This window comes from Channa argus, chromosome 7 (genome assembly GCF_033026475.1).
Source record: "Channa argus isolate prfri chromosome 7, Channa argus male v1.0, whole genome shotgun sequence".
NCBI classification, from domain to species: Eukaryota; Metazoa; Chordata; class Actinopteri; order Anabantiformes; family Channidae; genus Channa; species Channa argus.
Window position 1 is genome coordinate 21,137,768 of NC_090203.1, and position 21,368 is coordinate 21,159,135.

At 39.4% G+C, this 21,368-nt stretch overlaps 1 protein-coding gene across 2 annotated transcripts in view; it reads left to right on the forward strand.

The window, feature by feature from the left end:
• Positions 1-12,229, forward strand: part of me1 (malic enzyme 1, NADP(+)-dependent, cytosolic) — a 65,760-nt gene extending 53,531 nt beyond the window's left edge. For both annotated transcript variants that reach the window (XM_067511090.1, XM_067511089.1), the window contains 9 exons: positions 390-493; positions 8,766-8,875; positions 9,094-9,191; positions 9,742-9,855; positions 10,083-10,188; positions 10,443-10,585; positions 10,786-10,959; positions 11,331-11,429; positions 11,539-12,229. In XM_067511090.1, coding sequence (XP_067367191.1) covers positions 390-493; positions 8,766-8,875; positions 9,094-9,191; positions 9,742-9,855; positions 10,083-10,188; positions 10,443-10,585; positions 10,786-10,959; positions 11,331-11,429; positions 11,539-11,706 — 1,116 coding nt within the window. In that variant the 3' untranslated portion in view covers positions 11,707-12,229. The remainder of the gene's footprint in view (positions 1-389; positions 494-8,765; positions 8,876-9,093; positions 9,192-9,741; positions 9,856-10,082; positions 10,189-10,442; positions 10,586-10,785; positions 10,960-11,330; positions 11,430-11,538) is intronic.
• The last annotated feature ends 9,139 nt before the right edge of the window (positions 12,230-21,368 follow it).

The window sequence follows — 21,368 nt, forward strand, 5'->3', positions numbered from 1 at the left end:
CAGTGTTCATCTGACAGTTTACAACTCCTACCCTTAAGGTTAGACAACACTGAATAATATATGGTATTGTGATAATTTGAGTTATATTACATAATTTTATGCAGGTTGATATTAGGTTGGTTTAGGGCTAATATTAAAATTATAATACAGTACTTAATTTAGTACAGTAACTAATTTAGTATTTACAGTATTTACTAAAAGTGCTCACTTTTTTGGTAAATGGCTAGTTTTTAGTTTACTTGAATCACATCAGACTTACTGGAAATATAGGTTTTAAATAATTCCTCTTTGTTGCACAGTGAAACTATGAACACAGAATAAAAAACCAAAAGAACCAAAAAATGTAACTTACATTATCTTTTCTCATCTGTTCCCCTGTGTTCTGACAGACGCTGCTGAAGGACCCACTCTACATTGGACTGAGACATAAGAGAGTGCGAGGTCAGGCGTATGACCACCTGCTGGATGAATTTATGAAGGCTGTGTCAGACAGGTATGATCATATCTGCTTTCGATTCAACGTTTGCCCACTTCCTTTATCCACTCTGTGATTTTAATACAGACAGCACATGTTGCTCCTACAACAAATATGTTAAGGAGTTTAACATGGTCAGTGCCTGCAGCCAAACCCACAAAAAAGCCTGCTAACTGGCTGAATGGCAATGGTGGCCTATTGAAGAGTGATCAGGGAGCCTTAGAAACCACTGGAGCTATTGATTTTTATTGGCATGGCTTCCTGGGGCACACCTATCATGAGCTGAACTGCTATATTTAGGTTTTTGCCTACTAGCAGCATAAAACTATTTACTCTGGAATTGTCCACAATAATCTGTATTTCCCATTAGATCACAGAAATACGGGACAGATACAAATGTAATAATTGATTACTTGAGTTACAGTGCATTAATAAGGACAGTAGCTGTAATGTCATGTTAAAGGGTGAGCTTTGCCTTGGACTTACCAGTGGTGTCTGAACTGAAGTCCCACAATGTCCCTCTTTGGGATTGCATATACCCACCTTATGTTCCGTGTGCTTTCTTCATTTAGACACATGTGGATCATGCTTCCTCTGAGGACTCATATTGGATGTGTTTACTGCAGTCCTGTACTTGATGAAATGTTACTATATATTTGCTGTGTGTGCATGCTGACGCATACTGTGTATTTCTGTGTCCCTGTGTCCCATGGAGCCATCGCAGCCACACATAAGCCGCTTCCTAACCCAGAGGCCAGACTCCAGAGGGAGAAGCCTGGGTCTGGGCCCCCTCCAGCTGGCAACAGGAAGCCATGACTCTAATAACCGGGTAGATTCTCAACTGCAGGGAACAGCATTGCTTTTTTCCCCAAAGAAGCCCAATTGTTGGAAAATGAATAATTATAGGCTCAAAGATTGAATGAATGATTGCAGCCCTGCAGTCTTTTAAGTAATATCCATGTTTGGTTTACTAAGAAACTAAACATGAACTGAAATGCTCCTCGTCATCAATGAGCAGAAGTCTGGAGGGATTTCTTTAAATCTGCCGTTTTAAAAATACTTCTCTAATGAAGGAAAATTGTTAGTGATGCAACTGAGTGTTTCAATTGAGGTCAGGCCCCCATTCCCCAGAAGCCAGCTCATTTTGAGCGCTGCTTTTGTCTACAGGCTGAAATCAATTATCTCATTATCTCACTGGTGCTGCACACACCTACAATACCTTGAAAAGCATGAACCAAGGCTCAGCTGTGGATTTAAAACTTTGAACTGTGCGTATTCTTCCAAGTTAAAAAGCCTCATTTTGTCATATTTCGTCACATTCCTAATGCATTTCTGATGTTATGTGGAAATTAAAAACTGCACACAACTAGCAATTAACCAAACCATGAAATTAGACAGGCAGCAAAGTTTGTTTTATTTGTGTACAGATATTAAGGCAAAATCTTGCCTTATGTGCAATTTTGCAGGCACTTCTCTTTGTTGCATAGTTTCAACAGTATGCTGGATCATTAATTAGGTGAGACTGCTCATAACACCTCAGGAAGACAACTATACCGCATTTATTATTTAAAATACAGAGGCCAAAGTTGTAAAATTGACATATATCAGGGTAAAAATCAAATATATATACTGCAATTATTTTGCATATTTTGCATCATGGTGTGAAAACTGTCCATGTCAATAATGGTTGTACAGTAGAATGTGATCGAACAGGATCTGTGGTGTTTACCATACAAAATCTAAAGACTACAGCAATGTTACCATTTATTTTAAGCTCTTGGCCCTAAGAGAAACCAGAACAGGCAGTGGATGGATGGATGGATGGATGAAAGGAGCAACAGAGGATAAAGAATGCAGAATGCATCTTGGTCTTTAATGACGGCTTGGGGATTTGAGAAATAATGTGTGCTGAGAGATGATGGCTCTCTGGAGAGTCAGAGAGGTCTGGGGATTTATTAAGGCCTGAGTCACAAAGCCCCGTAGGGATGGCGGTTTACAGACAGCCTTAGAGTGTGTACACAGACATACATATGTGCACAGGTTCGACAGCTGTGTTTGGACAGAGCACCCTTGTCTGTGACCTTATTTGCAGATGTACTCTTGGCTCTCTACAGCTAAAGTATTTGTCATCCTCCTACTTCATATGAACTGGTGTATCAGGTTTCATCAGGTTTTAGATGAGGCCCGCTTGTGTTTCCTGAAAGAGCTAGGCCACGTGTTAACTTTCTTGTCCTACAGATTGGCCACCACAAATAGCATCAAACATCTGAGTGATTTGCCACATTTTAAAATTCCTGTCATGTCTCAGGTTGTTTTTCATTCCCTCAAACATTAAAAGTTAAATCAGATTTCAATGGACATATAGGTGAAGGGAACAGAGGTGATGAGAATATGATGGGCAGGTTTGGTCTTCAGGACAGGAACGCAGAAGGACAGATGGTGGTACACTTCGCAAAAATGAGGGAAAGATGCAGGAACATAGGGTAACATATTAAACTGGAGGTAGAAGCACTCAGGTGGACTACATCTTGTGCTGACGTTGTAATCTGAAAGAGATCGGTGACTGTAAAGTATTGGTAGGGGAGAGTGTAGCCAGAAAACACAGGATGGTGGTGTGTAAAATGACTTTGGGTGGTGAGGAAGATGAAGAGGACAAAGGAAGAGCAGAGGAAGAAGTGGTGGAAGATGAAAAATGAAGAATGTTGTGTAGTTTTCAGAAAGTAGATGAGACAGGACCTGGGTGGTCAGGAGGTGCTTCCAGATGACTGGACCACTACAGCTAATGCGATCAGGGAGACAGGTAGGAGGGTACTCGGTGTGTCATCTGGAAAGAGGAAAGTGGACAAGGAGACTTTGTGGTGGACCAAGGAAGTGAAGGAGTGTCTAGAGAGAGCCAAGAAGAAGTGGGACACAGAGGGGGCTGAAGAGAGTAGACAGGAGTACAGGGAGATGCAGCGTAAGGTGAAGGTAGAGGTGGAGCATAGAGTATATGAGGACTTGTATGTTAGGATGGACACTAAAGAGGGAGAGGTGGATTTGGTGAGGTGGTGAGGCAGAGAGATAGAGATGGGAAGGATGTGCAGCAGGTTAGGGTGATCAAAGATAAGGATGGGATTGTATTGACAGGTGCCAGGAGTGTGATGGGAAGATGAAAGGAGAACTTTGAAGAGTTGATGAATGAGGAAAATGACAGAGAGAGAAGAGGTGACTGGTGTGGAGCAGGAAGTAGCAAAGATTAGTAAGAGTGAAGTGAGGAGGATGTTGAAGAGGATAAAGAGTGGAAATACAGTTTGTCTTGATGACATACCTGTTGTATGGAAGTGTCTAGAAGAGGTGGCAGTAGAGTTTCTGACTAATTTGTTTACCAAGATCTTGGAGAGTTAGAGGATGCCAGAGGACTGGAGGAGAAGTGTACTGGTACCAATTTTTAAGAACAAGGGAGATGTGCAGAGCTGTGGCAACTACAGAGGAATAAAGCTGATAAGCCAAACAATGAAGTTGTGGGAAAGAGTAGTAGAAGTGAGGCTGAGGGCAGAGATGAGCATTTGTGAGCAGCAATATGGTTTCATGCCTAGAAAGAGTACAACAGATGCAGTATTTGCTTTGAGGATGCTGATGGAGAAGTACAGAGAGGGCCATAGGGAATTGCATTGTGTCTTCGTAGATTTAGAAAAAGCGTATGACAGGGTCCCGAGAGAGGAGCTGTGGTATTGTATGAGGAAGTCTGGAGTGTCTGAGAAGTATGTTAGAGTGGTGCAGGACATGTATGAGAGCTGTAAGACCGTGGTGAGGTGTGCTGTAGGTGTGACAGAGGAGTTTAAGGTGGAGGTGGGTCTGCATCAAGGATCGGCTATGAGCCCCTTCTTGTTTGCTCTGGTGATGGACAAGATGACAGATGAGGTTAGACAGGAATCTCCATGGACTATGATGTTTGCAGATGACAATGTGCTTTGTAGTGAGAGCAGGTGGAGAGCAACGGAGAGTGTGGAAAAGAGGTGAAGAGGTGTGTGCAAGCAAGTTGGAACGGGTGGAGAAAAGTGTCAGACGTGTTCTGTGACGAAAGTGTATCAATAAAAATGATGTGATGCTGTACAGCACTGTCTATAAGACAGAAGAAAAGACAGGAAGCAGAGCTGGAGGTAGCAGAGCTTAAGATGTTGAGGTTCTCTTTGGGAGTGGCGAGGATGGACAGGATCAGGAATGAGGACATCAGAGGGACAGTTCATGTTAGATGTTTTGGAGATAAAGTCAGAGATGTTCAGAGGAGAAACTGTGAATATATCAGTAGAACGATGCTGAGGTTGGAGCTGTCAGGCAGGAGGTCTAGAGGACGAGCAAAGAGAAGATTTCTGGATGTAGTGAGAGAGGACATGAAGTTAGTTGGTGTGAGAGAAGAGGATGCAGAGGACAGAGTTAGATGGAGACACGTGATTCGCTGTGGCGACAGCTGAAAGGAAAAAAAGAAGAGTGGGCTTAAACATTAAGAAACTCTGCTCCAGTACAATGTGTATTGCTCCAGAAAACAATGAGCCTAAGGGTTTGTCTTTTAATTTACTAGCCATATTATTTTGGCAAGTCATAAATCTCTTGCTCTCTCTCTCTCTCTCTCACACACACACACACACACACACAGACAAAGTTTTAAGATCAGAGGAGTATGTGTAATTCTGCTAATATCCCTCAAACAGCCCTATGACAACATTGGGTAGACTGCTGTCATGTCTGCCTGTCTGGTTCTTTTCAGTTTGTGAAGTCCAAATCTATTTTGGAGCCTTTAAATTTTTTATTTATTTATTTATTTATGTATTTATTTATCTATCTATCTATCTTATGGCTGATGTAAAATAACAACTACAAACAGCAACCAAAACCAGCCTATCTCTAGATAACACATAGGGTCACAGGCCGCATTAATGTAATATGCAGTTTTTGCTCAAAATGTTTTTTGACAGATTATTAAAAATGTTATCTACTCTACCATTATTATTTATGTCTTGTACAAAATGGGCAGCCTGAGCAGCACTGACAGTGATGGTGGCAACAAATTAGTTTTTTAGCCTAATGTCTTTTGATCTTATTAGTAAAACTTTTACCAACAAATTAATGGTTGTAGTAACAAAATCATTACGTATTTCCTGTACAGGAAATCAACAAAATATCCTCCAGTAAAACATGACTTGTTAGGTAACTTGTACCAGCAGTAGACTAAAAGAGATGTACGAACATGGCACAGTGATGTGGTATTTAGTAGTAGGGAAAAGGCTGGGGGGCCGTTTGGCTAAACAGAGAATAGGATTTTCCCACAGGACTCTGTAGTTAACTTCCGTGTAAAACCATGACCACATGACCATATGATGTGCAGTGTTAGGGAAGCAGGGAACCTATAGCTAAATCATGACATTTTTACTTAACCTAACTATGTTTTTGTAGTGTCTAAATCTCACCCATATATATTAGTACCACAACAAAATTGCCATGTTTGGTAACTTTGACTTTTTTAAATTATGTTCAAAATTGATGTAAGGCAAGTATCAGCCAGTAAATCTGCCACACTTAAACCATACAGTACAGTATGTAGCAACCACTTTTATTTGCCACTTCAAACATCTCTATCTTTTATCTAGATTTTATATAAGAACAATTTCTTCTGCCTTTTTTTAGCTCCACTACTTGGAGATAAATAGATTTTTTTTCAGCGCAGTCAGGAGTATGTATTTTACAGCTTTTGGTTGTGCCCTATCATTCTCAGGTCACTGACCATGATACCTGAGCTTAGACACAAAAGCAAACCTCATTTCAGTGTCTTTCAGCTTGGTGTGCTGTCAGGTTGGGATTACTGTTCAGACAGACCTTATGGCACAAGAGGAGGTTTGATCGAGGCACATACTGGACACACAGTCGAAAAACACTCCCCCTGACTTTATAGGTTCAGGCTGAGGACCAAAGAGCTTTCTCCTTTGGGAAGATGTTCCTTTCTTTCTGCAGTCCCACAGCCACAGATAGTCACTATGTAGTTTATGGTCAGTGCAAGCCCATAAATGCATGTGTTCACGGGACAGACATTTTTAGACACCAAGCTTCTGATTCTTCTTGACTTATAAAAACTATAAATACATTATTTGACCAGCCACATAATATCCAGTTTTCCTGTATGATGAGAGTAGTTGCAGCATTTTTAGCATGATTTTCATACTCTGCAGACTCATACATTTTTCTGCATGATCTGGTGTGACCTCTCCAGTAGCAAGTTACACCAAACCAAACTAGAGGGCACTGCACTGGCAGCAAAGCAGTGCTACATCTGTCCTCGCCTGTCTACTGTAGTGTCTCTGGCTCCTAAAGCTTAAACAATGAAAAGTTTATAGCTCCCTTCTTGCCCTCATTACTCCTCCTCTTTACAGAGGCTCTCAGCACTTTATCACTGCTCTCTGTTGATAGAAAACACATTTCTGTACTCAAACACAACTGCTGTGTTGGCAGTCAGACAATCAAGCTGTCAGCATCTGCATTACTTATCAGTGTCTTGCAATGTGTGACAGAGGGAAGGATAAACACAGACCCAGCAATGGCCTTCTCTCATCAGGAAATCAAGATGCATTACAGTTGGAGTAATGTCGCTTTTCATCCTGCATTTCTTTTTCATCTTGCTTCCACTCAGCTTCATCCTCCTCCTGCTGAGTTTTTAAGCATTTTTGCAGGCACGTAAAAAGTGGCAAACAGCTTTAGTGGCTTGTACAATAATAACACAAACTGGGCTCCTTTTCCTTATGAGGAATGGGGTTAGGTTTTATGAAGATTCAAAGAGAAACTGAGAAAGTCTAGAAAAGCAGGAAAGAAAGAAAGACTTCAACTGTCGGGGAGGGATTTAAAAACATTGTTCCCTTCATTGCGCCTTGTTCTTATAACTGACAAGGCTGCAGGTGTTGGGGGAGTTTGGGGCACTCGCTCTGTTTGCTCGGCCTGTCCTCAATTTCCTCCATCATTCACTTACTGACACATGAGCTCTGGTGTTTTTATTACAGGTCTCAGACAACCTCACCCTTTTCTCTTATTGTTTCTCCCATAGACATAACAATTATACTGTTAAAGTATCTGTATAACGTTTCACAGTGTCACAGTGATTCCCCAAGAGTCATAAAATCGGTATTGTAAACTTAAATGTCAACCACTTTCATAATTTGTATTGTCAAATGGTCACCAGTTAGAATGTTAAAACGTTTGCTTTATCTTCAATTCAGACTCGTCAAGATGCTTATTTTGATTAGGACACAAAGCTTTTGCCTCTCGTGACAGGGCTCCTGTTTTGGAATGATTTCGGAGAGACATTATAAACTGAGCTGGACATGGTGTTTTCAGTTAACAGAGCCATTGTTACTTTGCTTAACTGGTGCAGGTGACTTCATCAGAGGTAAAGCAGCAAAATGATTGGTTGCCAGCAGAAGATAGATTAGATAGATAAATAGGTTTTGAGTTAGGTCAACTTAGTAGACAGACATTTGTGCAAAGAAAATCAAGTTGATGGGGTTTAGTTGCTAATTGGATTTTAATTTTGAATCTTACAAAATGACTAAGTCAGACATGTTTTGCTTGATTAACTGGCTATTAGCATTCATGCCATGTCTGCTTTTGTACTTTATTTGCAGTCTTCCATCCTAGTAATAAAACAGTTGCTCTGCAAACAAAAAGTGGATCCCTGAACAAATGTTCTGTCTCTTGAAAGGAACCAAACCTTGGGGATTCCTCTTTGTTGCTGTTAAATTTGTTTTAGAGGCACATAATGCTGGGCTTATGGCTTATATTTCTCTGTTCTTATTGGCTCATGTGTTACCTTATTGACTGGTTGCCTGAGCAGCATCTCGTAAAATGAAACACCGCTGGTTTACTGGGGATCAGGGTGGGCTTTTTTGTGGATGCGAATCTGCTCCTTTGTGGAGGCTTGACCTCCCTCGCTGAAACTCACTGTGAGGTGCTGTCATAAAGTTGCGAAAGCAGGTGTCAGATGTTTATTAAAGAAAACTACAAAGTTCTATAGTCTTAATTAAGGCTCTGACAGTACTTCTCACAAAAGAGAATATTTCTTTCCATTATATACAGCTTATACATTTTCATGAACCTGTGCAAATTCGAAGAATTGATTAAAATGTTATAACTTTGTGGATGAGCCAGCATCATCTATCTTTCTTACTAGTGTAGTGAGGAAGTGCACTTGTCTGGACTGAAATAAAGGATTTCGACGCTTTGCTCGCTTTAAATTGACCCATTGCTTTTAATGTAACTCATCTGTTTACAGGTATGGAATGGACTGTCTGATCCAGTTTGAGGACTTTGCAAATGTTAATGCTTTTCGTCTGCTGAGCAAGTACCGCAACAAGTACTGCACATTCAACGATGACATACAAGGTAAGTCATGAGAGACACCTGTCCATCAAATTTAATATTCATTTCTCATTTCATTTCCTATGATCAGTATTGATTTGTTTGAGGAAAACTTTAGTCAAATTACAGTGTTGTTTTTTATTTTGTAATTAATAAAAAGAAAGAGTCTATGTTTTCAAAAGGTTAGAATAAATAAATGCTGACTTTTAAGTCCTTTTATATTGCTTCCACATATCCTGTAGGTACTGCTGCAGTGGCAGTAGCTGGGCTCCTGGCTGCACTCCGCATCACCAAGAGCAAAATGTGCAACCATACCGTTGTGTTCCAAGGTGCAGGGGAGGTAGGTGCAGCACTCTTTAAGCAAGATGATGAATTTGGCTGAACAGTGGCCACCGTGGAAAATGAAGATAGCAAACTTAATTTTAGTGGTGAAAATAGACTTCAGCTAGCAGATCCGAATCAAGTGGCGAATATGTTATATTAATCCTTAAAATGAGGCTAATAATAATTCCCAGGGCATCTGTAGTTTTAAGCTTTTGTGTTTTTCTTCTTTTAACTGTTACTGTACACAGTCTGAATGTAATCACACCATTAATGTGCATCAGACACACTGAGCAGTGTTTCAGTATGCACAGTGAAATGATGTTTGTACAAAATGTCTTTACTTTAAGCTTATTAGTCAGATTGTTGCTTTACAATTTTTAGTGCAGTGTGAACTTTCAATAGCAAGAACAAATCTGTGACTTCAGATCTGATGTTCTCCTGACAGGACTGATGAGATTCTGTGAGTGGTTTGCATGTGTAACTAAACTAATATTAAACCTAGTGTGAAGAAATCATGAGGCAGCTCCTCTTCCTCTTCCTCTTCCTTCTTTTTGTCTTGCTCCCAGGCAGCAATGGGTATTGCTGAGCTGATCATTATGGCCATGGCGAAGGAGGGACTCACTGAGGAAGAGTGCTTGAAAAAGATCTGGATGGTTGATTCAAAGGGTCTCATTGTGAAGGTGTCTTACACAATTCCTGTACACATTTAGATACAGGCATTAACAGGAGTGTCCAGACTGGGGACAGTACTGAGTTTAAGTAGATATACACCACCAGAAATTTCTGATTTTGCCTTACAACAAATATTTTCTCAGCGCTTTTATTTATATAAATTTATGATCATGATACACACAAAATGATGTTCATGTTGTGATTTCTTATGGACTCTTAATCTTCAAATCCTTAGGGTCGGGATCACCTGACTCATGAGAAGAAGAGGTTTGCTCAGGAGCACCCACAGATGAAGAATCTGGAGGATGTAGTCCGCAAACTGAAACCCACGGCTATTATTGGTAAAACAAGGAGCGCTTATGTATTCGGAAGACATCCAGTTTGCTTTGTTGGCACTTACAACTCTCAAATTAGTGTAAGACAGGTGCCACTGATGGATTAAATGTAAGGAACTGTAAAGAAATAGTACACTTTTAGAATATAATGCTATTTGGGGAAAGCTGAAAATGGTCCCTACTGTATCTTTCAAGTTGAAATACAGAAAAGCTTGAAGAGAAATCATGTGAAACTGACATTGGGTGGTTTACTATTTCAGGTGTGGCAGCTGTTGCCGGGGCATTTTCTGAGCAGATCATCAGGGACATGGCTTCATTCAACGAACGCCCGATCATCTTCGCCCTCAGCAACCCGACCAGCAAAGCCGAATGTACTGCTGAGCAGTGTTACGTGTTTACAGAGGTGAGTGTCTTTAAAGGAAAATAGCTAAACAGTACTTGTGTACGTTGAAGGGTAACTAAATATGCTTTTTACATGTTTTTAGCATATGATATTACAGGTGACTCTTCCAACAAAATTGACATCTTATATTTATTTATTATATTATTATTTTTTCTGCTTAAATTTAAAAGACCTGACAACACTGTACTACTGTGCTGCAGGGAAGAGGCATCTTTGCCAGTGGCAGTCCTTTTGATCCAGTCACCCTGCCTGATGGGAGGACGTTCTACCCCGGTCAGGGAAACAACGCCTACATCTTCCCTGGTGTAGGCCTGGGCATCACTGCTTGTGCCATTCGACATATTAGTGATGAAATCTTCCTTACTGCAGCTGAGGTAACACATTGACATGTATACAAAATATACAGTACACTTCTTCTTCAACAATGTCATATTATTTTTAAATGACTGCAATAATTTGTATAATAATTAACGAGTCATGTTGTCTTCTGACACTTCTCTCTCTTTAGGTGATATCTTCACAATCTAATCTGACTTATTTCTTTGTTGGTACCCATTTGACATTGTTAAGAAAGTGTTGTTTTAGCTCACTGGACAATGTTAACATAATAATGCATAGCACAGATAGGCAGGTTCTATGTTTTTATCGTGTTGGTTTGTGAGCATTTATGAAATTATTTGTTTCGTTTCTAACGTTTTACCTGTGACAATGTGACCTTCTTTATCGTGCGTTTGCTGTATAACAGGCTCTTGCTCAGCTGGTGACAGAGAAGGACCTGGCAGAAGGAAGACTGTATCCTCCTCTCAGCTCCATCAAGGACGTCTCTCTCAAACTGGCTGTCAAGGTGAGTGCTCAGTATAATAACAGCACACAGCATGTCGGTTTGTGTCCAGCTGTGTGAGGGTGTTCGAGAACCTGCAACAGCTTAATTTCCTCAAATGTGTGCATTACAGATCACAGAGTACGCCTTCGAGCACCACCTAGCCACACTCTGTCCAGAGCCTTCCGACAAACAAGCACATGTGCAGTCACTCACTTATAGCACTGACTACGAAGAGTTTGCTGTGGACTCGTACCACTGGCCTGAGGACAGTGTGACCATGCAGTCGTGCAAACTTTAACACATTGAACAGAATAACAGAATTGAGCCCTGGATGGCCAAGGTAACTACTAACATGAAGTTTCATAAAAAGGTGTGATGTTGGGATATACAGAAGGATATGTACAATTTTCTCATTAATATATTACTGTGAAATTAATGGGGACAAAAGTTTTGCCACAACACAAAAGCACCAGAATTATTACCAGTGATCAGTAATGTTTCTGGTGGGTCATCTTTAAAAGTTATTAGGCTTTATTACTTGCTCTAACCACTATTATCGCCTTCCCTTAAATAATAGCATGTTAGCTTACAGAATAGAAATGAATATCTAATGAAAGCGGAGCTGATGAAATCTCAAACAAATATCTGTTTATAGAAAATAATGTGCTAATGATTGTATCTGGCATTTTACAATATTATATATTGGTAAAATCTTTCACAGCTTTAATTGTAAAAGCACAGTACTATGGATTTATTTTCATGACTGTGTCAGCTATAATCCAAAGACTCTTTGTCAAATAAAAATTTTTTGTTTAAAATTTTTCCTTGTTTGATTATTACATTTGTGTAGATGACTAGGATACATTGAATATTAGGCCTAAAAAAGATCTTTGTCTTTGTTAATGTCTTGTTTGTAGTAACCAGCTTGAAAATGAAGTGCATGTTATGGTGCTCTGGCTCCCTCCAAAGTTCAAATACACCAGTACATTAGAAATGGTCAATTGCTCACGCTGGTTCTGTTGCGGATTCTCTATGGTTTCATTTATTTTTACAGATTTATAAGAGGAAACTCATGGCTGTGGTCGCATTTTTTCCATGTCAAGAAATGACATGACTGTGGGCACACTGCATATTATAGTAACAGCTGTTCAGGAATAAGATGTCAACTCCTTGTAGTACTACAGTAATACCATTATACAGTTCAAGTACAGAAACAACATTCATAGTCACAATCAATTATTAAACTGTTATAAAAGATCAGAGACAAATATTTAAAAGTGTTTATTACTGCACAGGAAGTTATTTAGATTGGACTGTTGCCACGGCAGCACGATGGTGGGTCCCTTAGCACTGCCCAGTCAAAGCTAGAAAGTTCCCAGTTTGAATCTCAGCCTGCCATCAGGGGCCTTTCTGTGTGGAGCTTTGCTGTGCATGTGCACGTTCCCTCCCACAGTCCAAAGACATGCAAGTTAGATATACTGGCGACTGGAAATCATTCTGTGGGATGGAGGGGGAGGGGTCTTCATGCAGCAGATGAGGAGGACATCTGAGGACGGTTGCTCCTTCTCACTGGAAGTGGATAAAGACACACGGAGATGAGGAACAGTCAATAGCCTGAGCAACAAAACAGTTTAGGATATTTGTCATTATGTTTCTTCTGACAAAAAAGTGAGAGCGTTTGCTCTACTGTCCCCTTCTGTCTTAACCAGTCTCTTTGTTTCTTTCTAAAAGATCAATGACAGACACAGGAGAATAATATTTAACAACTTAACCAAAAAAATATTCAAATACCAATATATCATTGTAGAAATGGGGATAATTACATGTAATATATGTACATTTACCTTTTCTATTTGGTGGAGTCAGTTTCCACACCGTCTGGTGTAGTCTTCGACTTTATTTCTCTCTTTTTATTTTGGGGGAGGACAAACAAGAGGAGATCAAAGCTGAGTTCAGTAATGACGAAAAAAATAAATAAAATGCTGATCACATTAAATAAGTGTATATTTACCATTTTATATAAGAGGCTTAACAGTGGATACTTGTCAGTCTTCTCACTGACGGTCTCATATGGACTTTGTTTCCTCCTCATCTGTAAAAGACAAAGAGCAGACGTGGTAGTAAACTGATCTTCAATAGCTTTAACAAACAGAAAAACTGTTATTCTGTGTTGGATAGTTTGACCATAGTTTCAATAAAAATGTATAATTATCTTTGCCTCACCAAGGCACCAGCAGAGTGTTGCTTATCTGTCCATCATAGGCTGCTTTGCTTGGCTGGGAGCTGGTGTCCCAAGATATATTTGATCATTTAAAATGTGTCCATCTATGAAAACAGTATATTGGTAGAGAGCTCTTGCCTCATATTTTCCACCATATCAGACACAGGCCAGGTCTAAGAAATAAAGGTGCAAGACTCACCACAGCCACTGAACCTTTGATCTCGATGGACTAACTATAATACTAACTATCTATAGACAAATGTACAATAAAAATTCCTCAGACAACCATATGTTTCGTATGGGGCAACAGGTCTGCAAGGGCCCCGGGAGCAAGATGCTACCAAAGGACCATGGGTCCACCAGGAACTGCTGAATGTCTTGGTTTGTGCATGAGAGATGTTGGTGTGTTGGATGATCCCATCACAGTCTCAAGCGCTTCTTAGGTGGAGACAAGCTGCTGCTGCTGCTCACCTCCTCTCTGTCCCTCCTCTTGCTCTCTCTCTGAGTCGAAGCAAACCATGTCGTCCACTCTCCAGCAGTTGGTCTTGTCACTGCTGTCTGCGCTGTGCACAGCTGAGATGAATCTGGTAAATGAGCTGCCATCAAACTCCGTGTTTTGGACACTGTTCCTGCGGTCGGCCTTCAGCGCTCTGAGCTACGTCTTCTCAGGATGGACTGGAGTCCATATAGTTGGAGGAGAAGACTTGGAGCCCCCAGTGGGCGCCACCACAACTGCCGGTGCCAGTGTGAGAGGAGATGGTCTGGTGTTCTTCTCCTTGGCAGGGATGAGGTGAAAGCCATAAATTAGGGAAGTCCTTAGAGCCTGTGATGAGGCCATGGTAGAGGATGGACTCTGACATGGTGTGGATGTTGGAGCTCCTCAGGTTGGTAAGGACCATCTGAACTGTCTGACCTTCTGGAGTCGGCAGAGCAGCTACACGAAAAGCAAAGAAATTGTTTGTCACATTAGCCACGATGACCCATGAACTTATTGATTTTTGTGAGCAGAGAGGTTGCATTTATTATTGATAAATGTCCTTACAGTTTTATTGGTGAAGAAGAAATCGGGTTAAGTTCAACTGACTGTGCCACATAAACATCTAGCATTTAACTCACCAAACATACATTTTTATAATCTGTACACAACTTGTTTTATTTTTGTTGACTGAAAAAAAAAAAAAAACTGAAGCCACGATTCCATTTTTGTATCATCAAAATATCAGCGCAAACAGTGAAGGTGTGGACAGTGTGTTATCCAGTAACTAGACACACGGAACTGAAATCTGGACTTGTGTACACATTCCCTGTGGCCACAAGATTTCTGCTGAGATGGTGTTTCTAATCAAGATTCAGATATTTAAAACAAAATATTTTCAGATATTTAAAACAAAATACTGTATATATAGATAATCAGATTATATTCACAAAACGCAGCCCCGGGTGGATCACACTGAGGCCAGACGTCTGTCTGCAGGTAGTTCCAATATCTAGCGTCATTTCCATCGTTCAAAAACCCAGTTTTCAGCATAAAAAAATGGCCCAGTTGCTATCTTTATTCTACATTTTCAGTGTTTAATCAACGTTAATACATCCATTAAAACACCATTTGTTTCTCAAATATCACATTAAATGTTTTCCAGTTGTCATGTGCACACTGATGAAATATTAGCGTCTGTAATAAGTTTACACAGAAAAAACAAGAAATAGTTTGTTGGTGGCCTCAGCTCCTCTCTACCCAGTACTGTTGGCTGCCCTGCTGTCTCTCTCCCTGTCAGTTTTCCCTTTTGACAAGCCATGTGGAGAACCCCGACACGGACGGAGACAATCTTGCCCTGACATCATCCTGGTTATTCCATCATTTTCCATTTTAACTACTTATCTGTCAATCAATTGGAAACTCACCTTTATGTCCTCTGTAGTTCCAGGGTACTGCGTCCTCTAGTGAGCAGCAGGAATCCCTGGAAGCTCTCACCACATTCATTGCACTGCCCATTTGTCAACTTTATCTCCAGTAAACCTTTTAATCACTGAGCAATTTGTGTCTGGCCATCTTTGGGTCCTCATTATTGACTAAACCTCACACGTGTTCTTCATCCAGGTTATTAAAAAAAAAGCATTGTGCAGGACAGTTAATTCACTGGAAAACTTCATTGGCTGATAGTTTTATGACTGCATCTCAGTTCATATATAATTGATATTATTTTAACAGTAGTAGACCAGTTAATTTACATCAGTTTTAATATTTCAGAGCAAATAAAATAAAATTGAATTAAAATTAATTAAATAAAAATTGAATTGCATTTTTTCTCTAGTTACTTAATAAGTAAACCCCTTAGTTCTAGATGTGACTTCTTACTTTACCTCCACCCGGGGTCTTCTCTGCATTTTCCATCAGTACATGTTCTGTACATTTTGTGGGTACACATTCAATCAAAAAAGAACTGCAAATACAACACATTTATATTTAGGGCAACAAACCTGACTGTGAATCAAAGCTTGTCAACGTCAGGCTAAATTGTTCAGTAGATGCAGAGTTCATCATAAGTCATATCACATCATTGATGTTAATTATAGCTTCACTTTTTAAGAATGTAATCAATTTAAGCATGGTTGTGTTTTTTCAAATCTCATGCTTGTTCTTGTTTTCGATAAGTGACTGCAGTATGCTATCATGTTTGTGGCACCGACAGTCAGTTATTGTCCCTGATCCTGAATCAGGTTAAAAAAAAAGGCATTTCTCACCAGCCAGAAGGGTTCAAACTCAGGCTGCTAGCTACTGCACCAGTATTATTAGAACTTAGATTAGATCAAACAAATCAAATGAAATACAATTTTAGCAGCATTTGGGCCTGATGTTTTCTAACCCACTCTGAGTAGCACATTTCTATAAAGGCTTGCATCTCTTAAATGACCTGTGGCATGTTGGTTTGAAATGCATTTGAAGGTGCTCTGGCTCCCTTCAGAGGTCAATTTGTATCATTGCAATAGATTAAGCAAATTCCATATCACAGTATGACTTAATCAACAGTGAATGTGAATTTATTTAAAAGTGAACTTGCTCTTTAGATATGTACAAGAAAGTTTTAACGCCATTAAAAGCCCACATCTTAATATTGATTAACAATATTAAAAATCAATACACCTTAATTAGACCCAAATGTTGTTTCTAGAAAAAATATTTATCTATATTAAATTTTTTTATATTGAGTGTTTTTCATTTTGTGCAGAATTTCTTGCTGTACATTTTGCGTACTTTTTTAGTTTCTTTCTTCTTCTTTCTTGTACTTTTTGTAATTTCCCCATTGTGGGAAGAACAAAGGTTTATCTTAACTTATCTCATCATAATTTAGTTCTGGATTAGCTTAAAAACATGCAGAATTAAACCCACATATCTGTGGTTTATGTGATCAAAACACAGTAAAAACAGCAGGTGCAATAACTAGTTTATGGTGTATAATTGGATTTTGTGGCTGGCTGAATTAGACTGAGGATGATTTTAAGTTAATCAATCAATCACAGACCAGACAGCTATGACTAGAGGCCTTGGCTGGCCTACTGCCCATCTCAGTCTAAAATCAATTGGGAAGCAGCCAGACCAGTCGGCGACCAGTGATGAGCGTTCCACCCCGGGCAGGGCTCTGAGTCCAAAGCATTTGTTTTCCTCACTTTCTACGTCTCATACTGCTTTAAATCCTAATAAACCTAAATTCAATTTAAGTCTATTAGTATCCTAACACATATCTTTACTTAATTGTTTATTTATTTATCCATATGAATATTTAACATCTAACTTTTAACTTCACAGGACAGACAAATGGAAATATGATACAAATTTAGGAAAAAAGGGCCCAAGAGTGACAAGAATGTAAAACATGAGCCACCATTTAATTACTTTATGTGCCAAATACTAACTTGTCAGAAATACCGTATACTCCCTAATTTTATGTCAACAAATCTCTTAAAAAGACAATGAATTGTGTGTCCACTCAGCTTATTCATCTGTGTTGAACAATTCCATTGTTCACATTAGTGAGCCACCACTGTACACTGGGTTTTTTAACATAACTGTGACATCACTATTTAACAAGGCAAAAAAGATCTCCAACGATAAGAACAGCCACTACTTTGTATTAACATGGCAAAATGAGTAAATAAATGCATTTTGGCAAAGCCCAGTCACATTGCATGACATTAACTTTGTATGTTCTTCGCCGTGTAGATGAATTGAGCGAACCACTGTTGGCCTGTTGTCTTGAATGTCAGCTAGTATCTGTTGATAAATAGTTTGACGGTTTTGTAGCTTTTATATTGATCGTGCCAGTATTTTCTTCCTTATCTAGTAAGACAACCCTCAGCCTTCCCTTCTCTTGTCCATGTTCATTGTGGTGCACACGATGATAATCTTGTCTCTGTCTCTTATCCTCGTCCACGACACCCTGCGGCCCTCTTTGGCACCCTGCTGGTCACACACTGGCTGAGTTGAAACCCAACAAGCTTTTGACCTTGTTTACAGTCTCACATTTAATGGCACCTTGCTAAGACCTTGTCATCAGTGCCAATCAGTAAAACCCCGGAGGGGATGTTGCCTGTGTGAGTCTGTCTACCCATCCTCCCTGTTGCCTGTCTGACATTAAGCCCAAAAAACGCCCCCCATTGGCCTGGCCACCACCGCACACTATGCTCGTCATGTTCTACACTCTTGTGTAACCGCGGATTGTTCAGATGTAGCCTCTTACTTTTATGTGGCTTCCACTTTTATTAATGTCTTTTTTTACTGTGTTTAAGTTCACAAAAAATAATGTATGTGCATATATTCTCCTATTCTATCATACACATAAGTTTTACTCCTATGACAAAGGGCTAAAATGTCCAGGCCTGTGAATAAGAACAATTTCCTGTTAAAGGCCAGCAGAGGGAGCTCTGATATATTGTTTGAGCAAAGCTTAGTAAAAGTTCTTAAAAGGCACCAGTGCAACAATAATAATTTAAATGCACACATCCATTATAATCTTTTTTTGCTGTATGATTACCTTGTTCTATAAGTCTGCTGCAACCTGTGACACTAATGGATCAATGTAATGAGAGAAAGTAATCACCATAATGCAGTATTATCTTATGAATCACTGTATTTACTGTGGAATATCCAGCTAAATATATAAACTGCTCTTTGTGAAGCAGACAGTGGCTGGGCATTTCAGCTCACATTATAGCCTGAGATTATAATGGACAAATTGCACTAAACCTATGTGAACATTATTACCAGTAAAGCCTAAAAGGAATGTGTTCATCACGCTAAGATATTATCTATTGCTGGGCTGCTCACAGCTAAAAACCCCATTATTGATACATGCATGACATTATATATATGTGCATATGTGATAAATATGTACAAAGGCTGAAAATAATAAATAAATGCTTTTTAGCTTGTACATATTTAGAAGAAGTAAAGAGATCTAAACTATGTGGAGGTGTAAGATAGTTACAGTTATTTAGTTTACACCTCAAGGATTTTGTACATAATGATAGCTGTTCAGTGTTAATATTCAAAAAAAACTTTATGTATGTGCTATAGGTGGCTGAATAAAGTATTAAACCTTTTTACAGCCAGTAAATATGAATAGAATACAACCAACATGGATGTATAAAATAAGACTCTGATGGCTGGTTGTGTGTGACAAGGTCACCACACAAAACTGCCTCCACTTACCATGAATGTTTCATTCTGTGCATATTTCTACTGAGGACAAACAAACTTTGTTTGATTTTAGGTCGATCAAAGTTAACGGCCGCCATCATGTCAGAGAAGCAGGCCGTTGATTGAGTCACGGGGGGCCCCTGTGACAATACAGAAGTATTTCTGTCTGTTCTTAGGTGAGCTCAGGCAGTATTACTCAGTTGTTTTAGTAGTAGTATAGTAGTTTTAGTATCAGTCATCCAGTATCGGCCTTTTCTATTCAATTGCTTTCCTAAGTTCTTGTGATTTTCCCAACCTGCCTTTTAAAGAGCTACTGTACACTGTCTTATAAATCAAACTTCAACATCTTCAGCATCCTTTGTGAGACCTCCAAAGGTATCTCTTTTTATTTTACCTTTTTTCAGATACATGACGCTTTCTTTTAACATTGACAGGCTAATGTCGTAGCCGTGACTTGAAACAAGGGTCATTCGGGACAGAATGGTGTGGACACTGTTTGACCTCATTGAATGGGGCCTGAACAGCTTCAACTCTGACCCCTGACCTCTTTCTGGAGACCAGTCAATAGCCAAAAGGCAATTAAACTTGAAGAATTGACCACTGACATCATAAGCAGCACAACTCAATTTAATGACCTTTTTGTTTATTTCATACAACATATTTGTGTAGGTTAGGGGATATGGTGTAAAAGTTGTTCTGAAAGTTATTTTCTCAACACATGCAGTCTCCTGCCTGCCTGGTCTGTGGTCAAGAAACCACCACTGCTCAGCAGCTTCATACCATTCTGCTGTTCCTGTGAATGATTCTGTGAGTAATTTACAGAGACGTCTCTGTTTCACAGACAGTTCATGAGGCCTGCACGTCGCACAGGTTTTAGCCTGAGAGGCAGTGGTGGGCACAGGTTTTCGACAGCCTGTTGTTTCTCAGGCGGGTACCACACGCAGATACCAAGCAGGAGCGCCGACGCCTTGACAACTTTTCCATAATTAGATGAGGCCTTGCACTGAGTGTGGGGATTCTTGCACTGAAATCTAACCTGACATGTGTGATCACGACCCAAAGTCGTGTTTAATTAATTTTTGTTTCAGCAAAGGGCGCAAAGACATCATTCCCTGCAGCTCTCTGTCATGAAAGAAATACAGCATCCTACTTGTATTTGTTACTTTTAAGCACTTGCATGCATTTAAATGCAGGTTCTTAGAATTGAGCTTGTTTGTCAGCAAAATTCAACACGGAAGAATTCCCAGTTTTTCTTCTTTAGGACAAAGATTTTCTTCATGTTATAATTTAGGAGAATAGGATTTTCACCATGCTCTAGCCTAGTTTTAGTCGAGCTACGCAGCATGTTGCCTTTAGCTTTTGAGCATGTCTTTACTGCCTTTTGAATGTCGGCACATGCTAGCCAGGCTTGTGCTTATTATTTTGCTGCAAGCTCCAGATGGATCAACACATGCTGAAAATATTACAAGCAAGACATTTGCATGTGACCTAAATCTTCCATTTTCAATCCACCATGCGAACAAGTCAGTCTAAAGACATTATTTTATTACCCTAGATTTGAACGTTTGCACTGTGCAATATATCAGACTCCCATATTAGAAAACAATAAAATTCTGAATTTACTGACTGTGACTGATGAATTCAAAATATATGTTATATGTTCACTCAAAATACTTAACAGTATCACTACTTTTGTATCCTTTTTAAGATAAATTATACAATTTGAAAAGTACTAATTATAAGTGTCGCTCAAAGAGCAGTAGGATAATTTGTTTATATCATGCTTTTGGTTTATGGCTGTGTGTGTTCCTTTAGTGCTCCACTCATATGTTCGCCAGCCCAAATCAATTATAAATACGAAATAGTGCATGTACAGGGTACAATAGACTTATAATTGATGTGTTATTTAATTAAATATGTATATCTTATGTTATTTGTATTGTATTGATGTTTTGGAAGTTTTAATTGTATGTATGATGTATAATGGGTTTGGACCACGGTCCAAGATAAATTGAACTGACTGACTGATAAAATTAAGCCCACC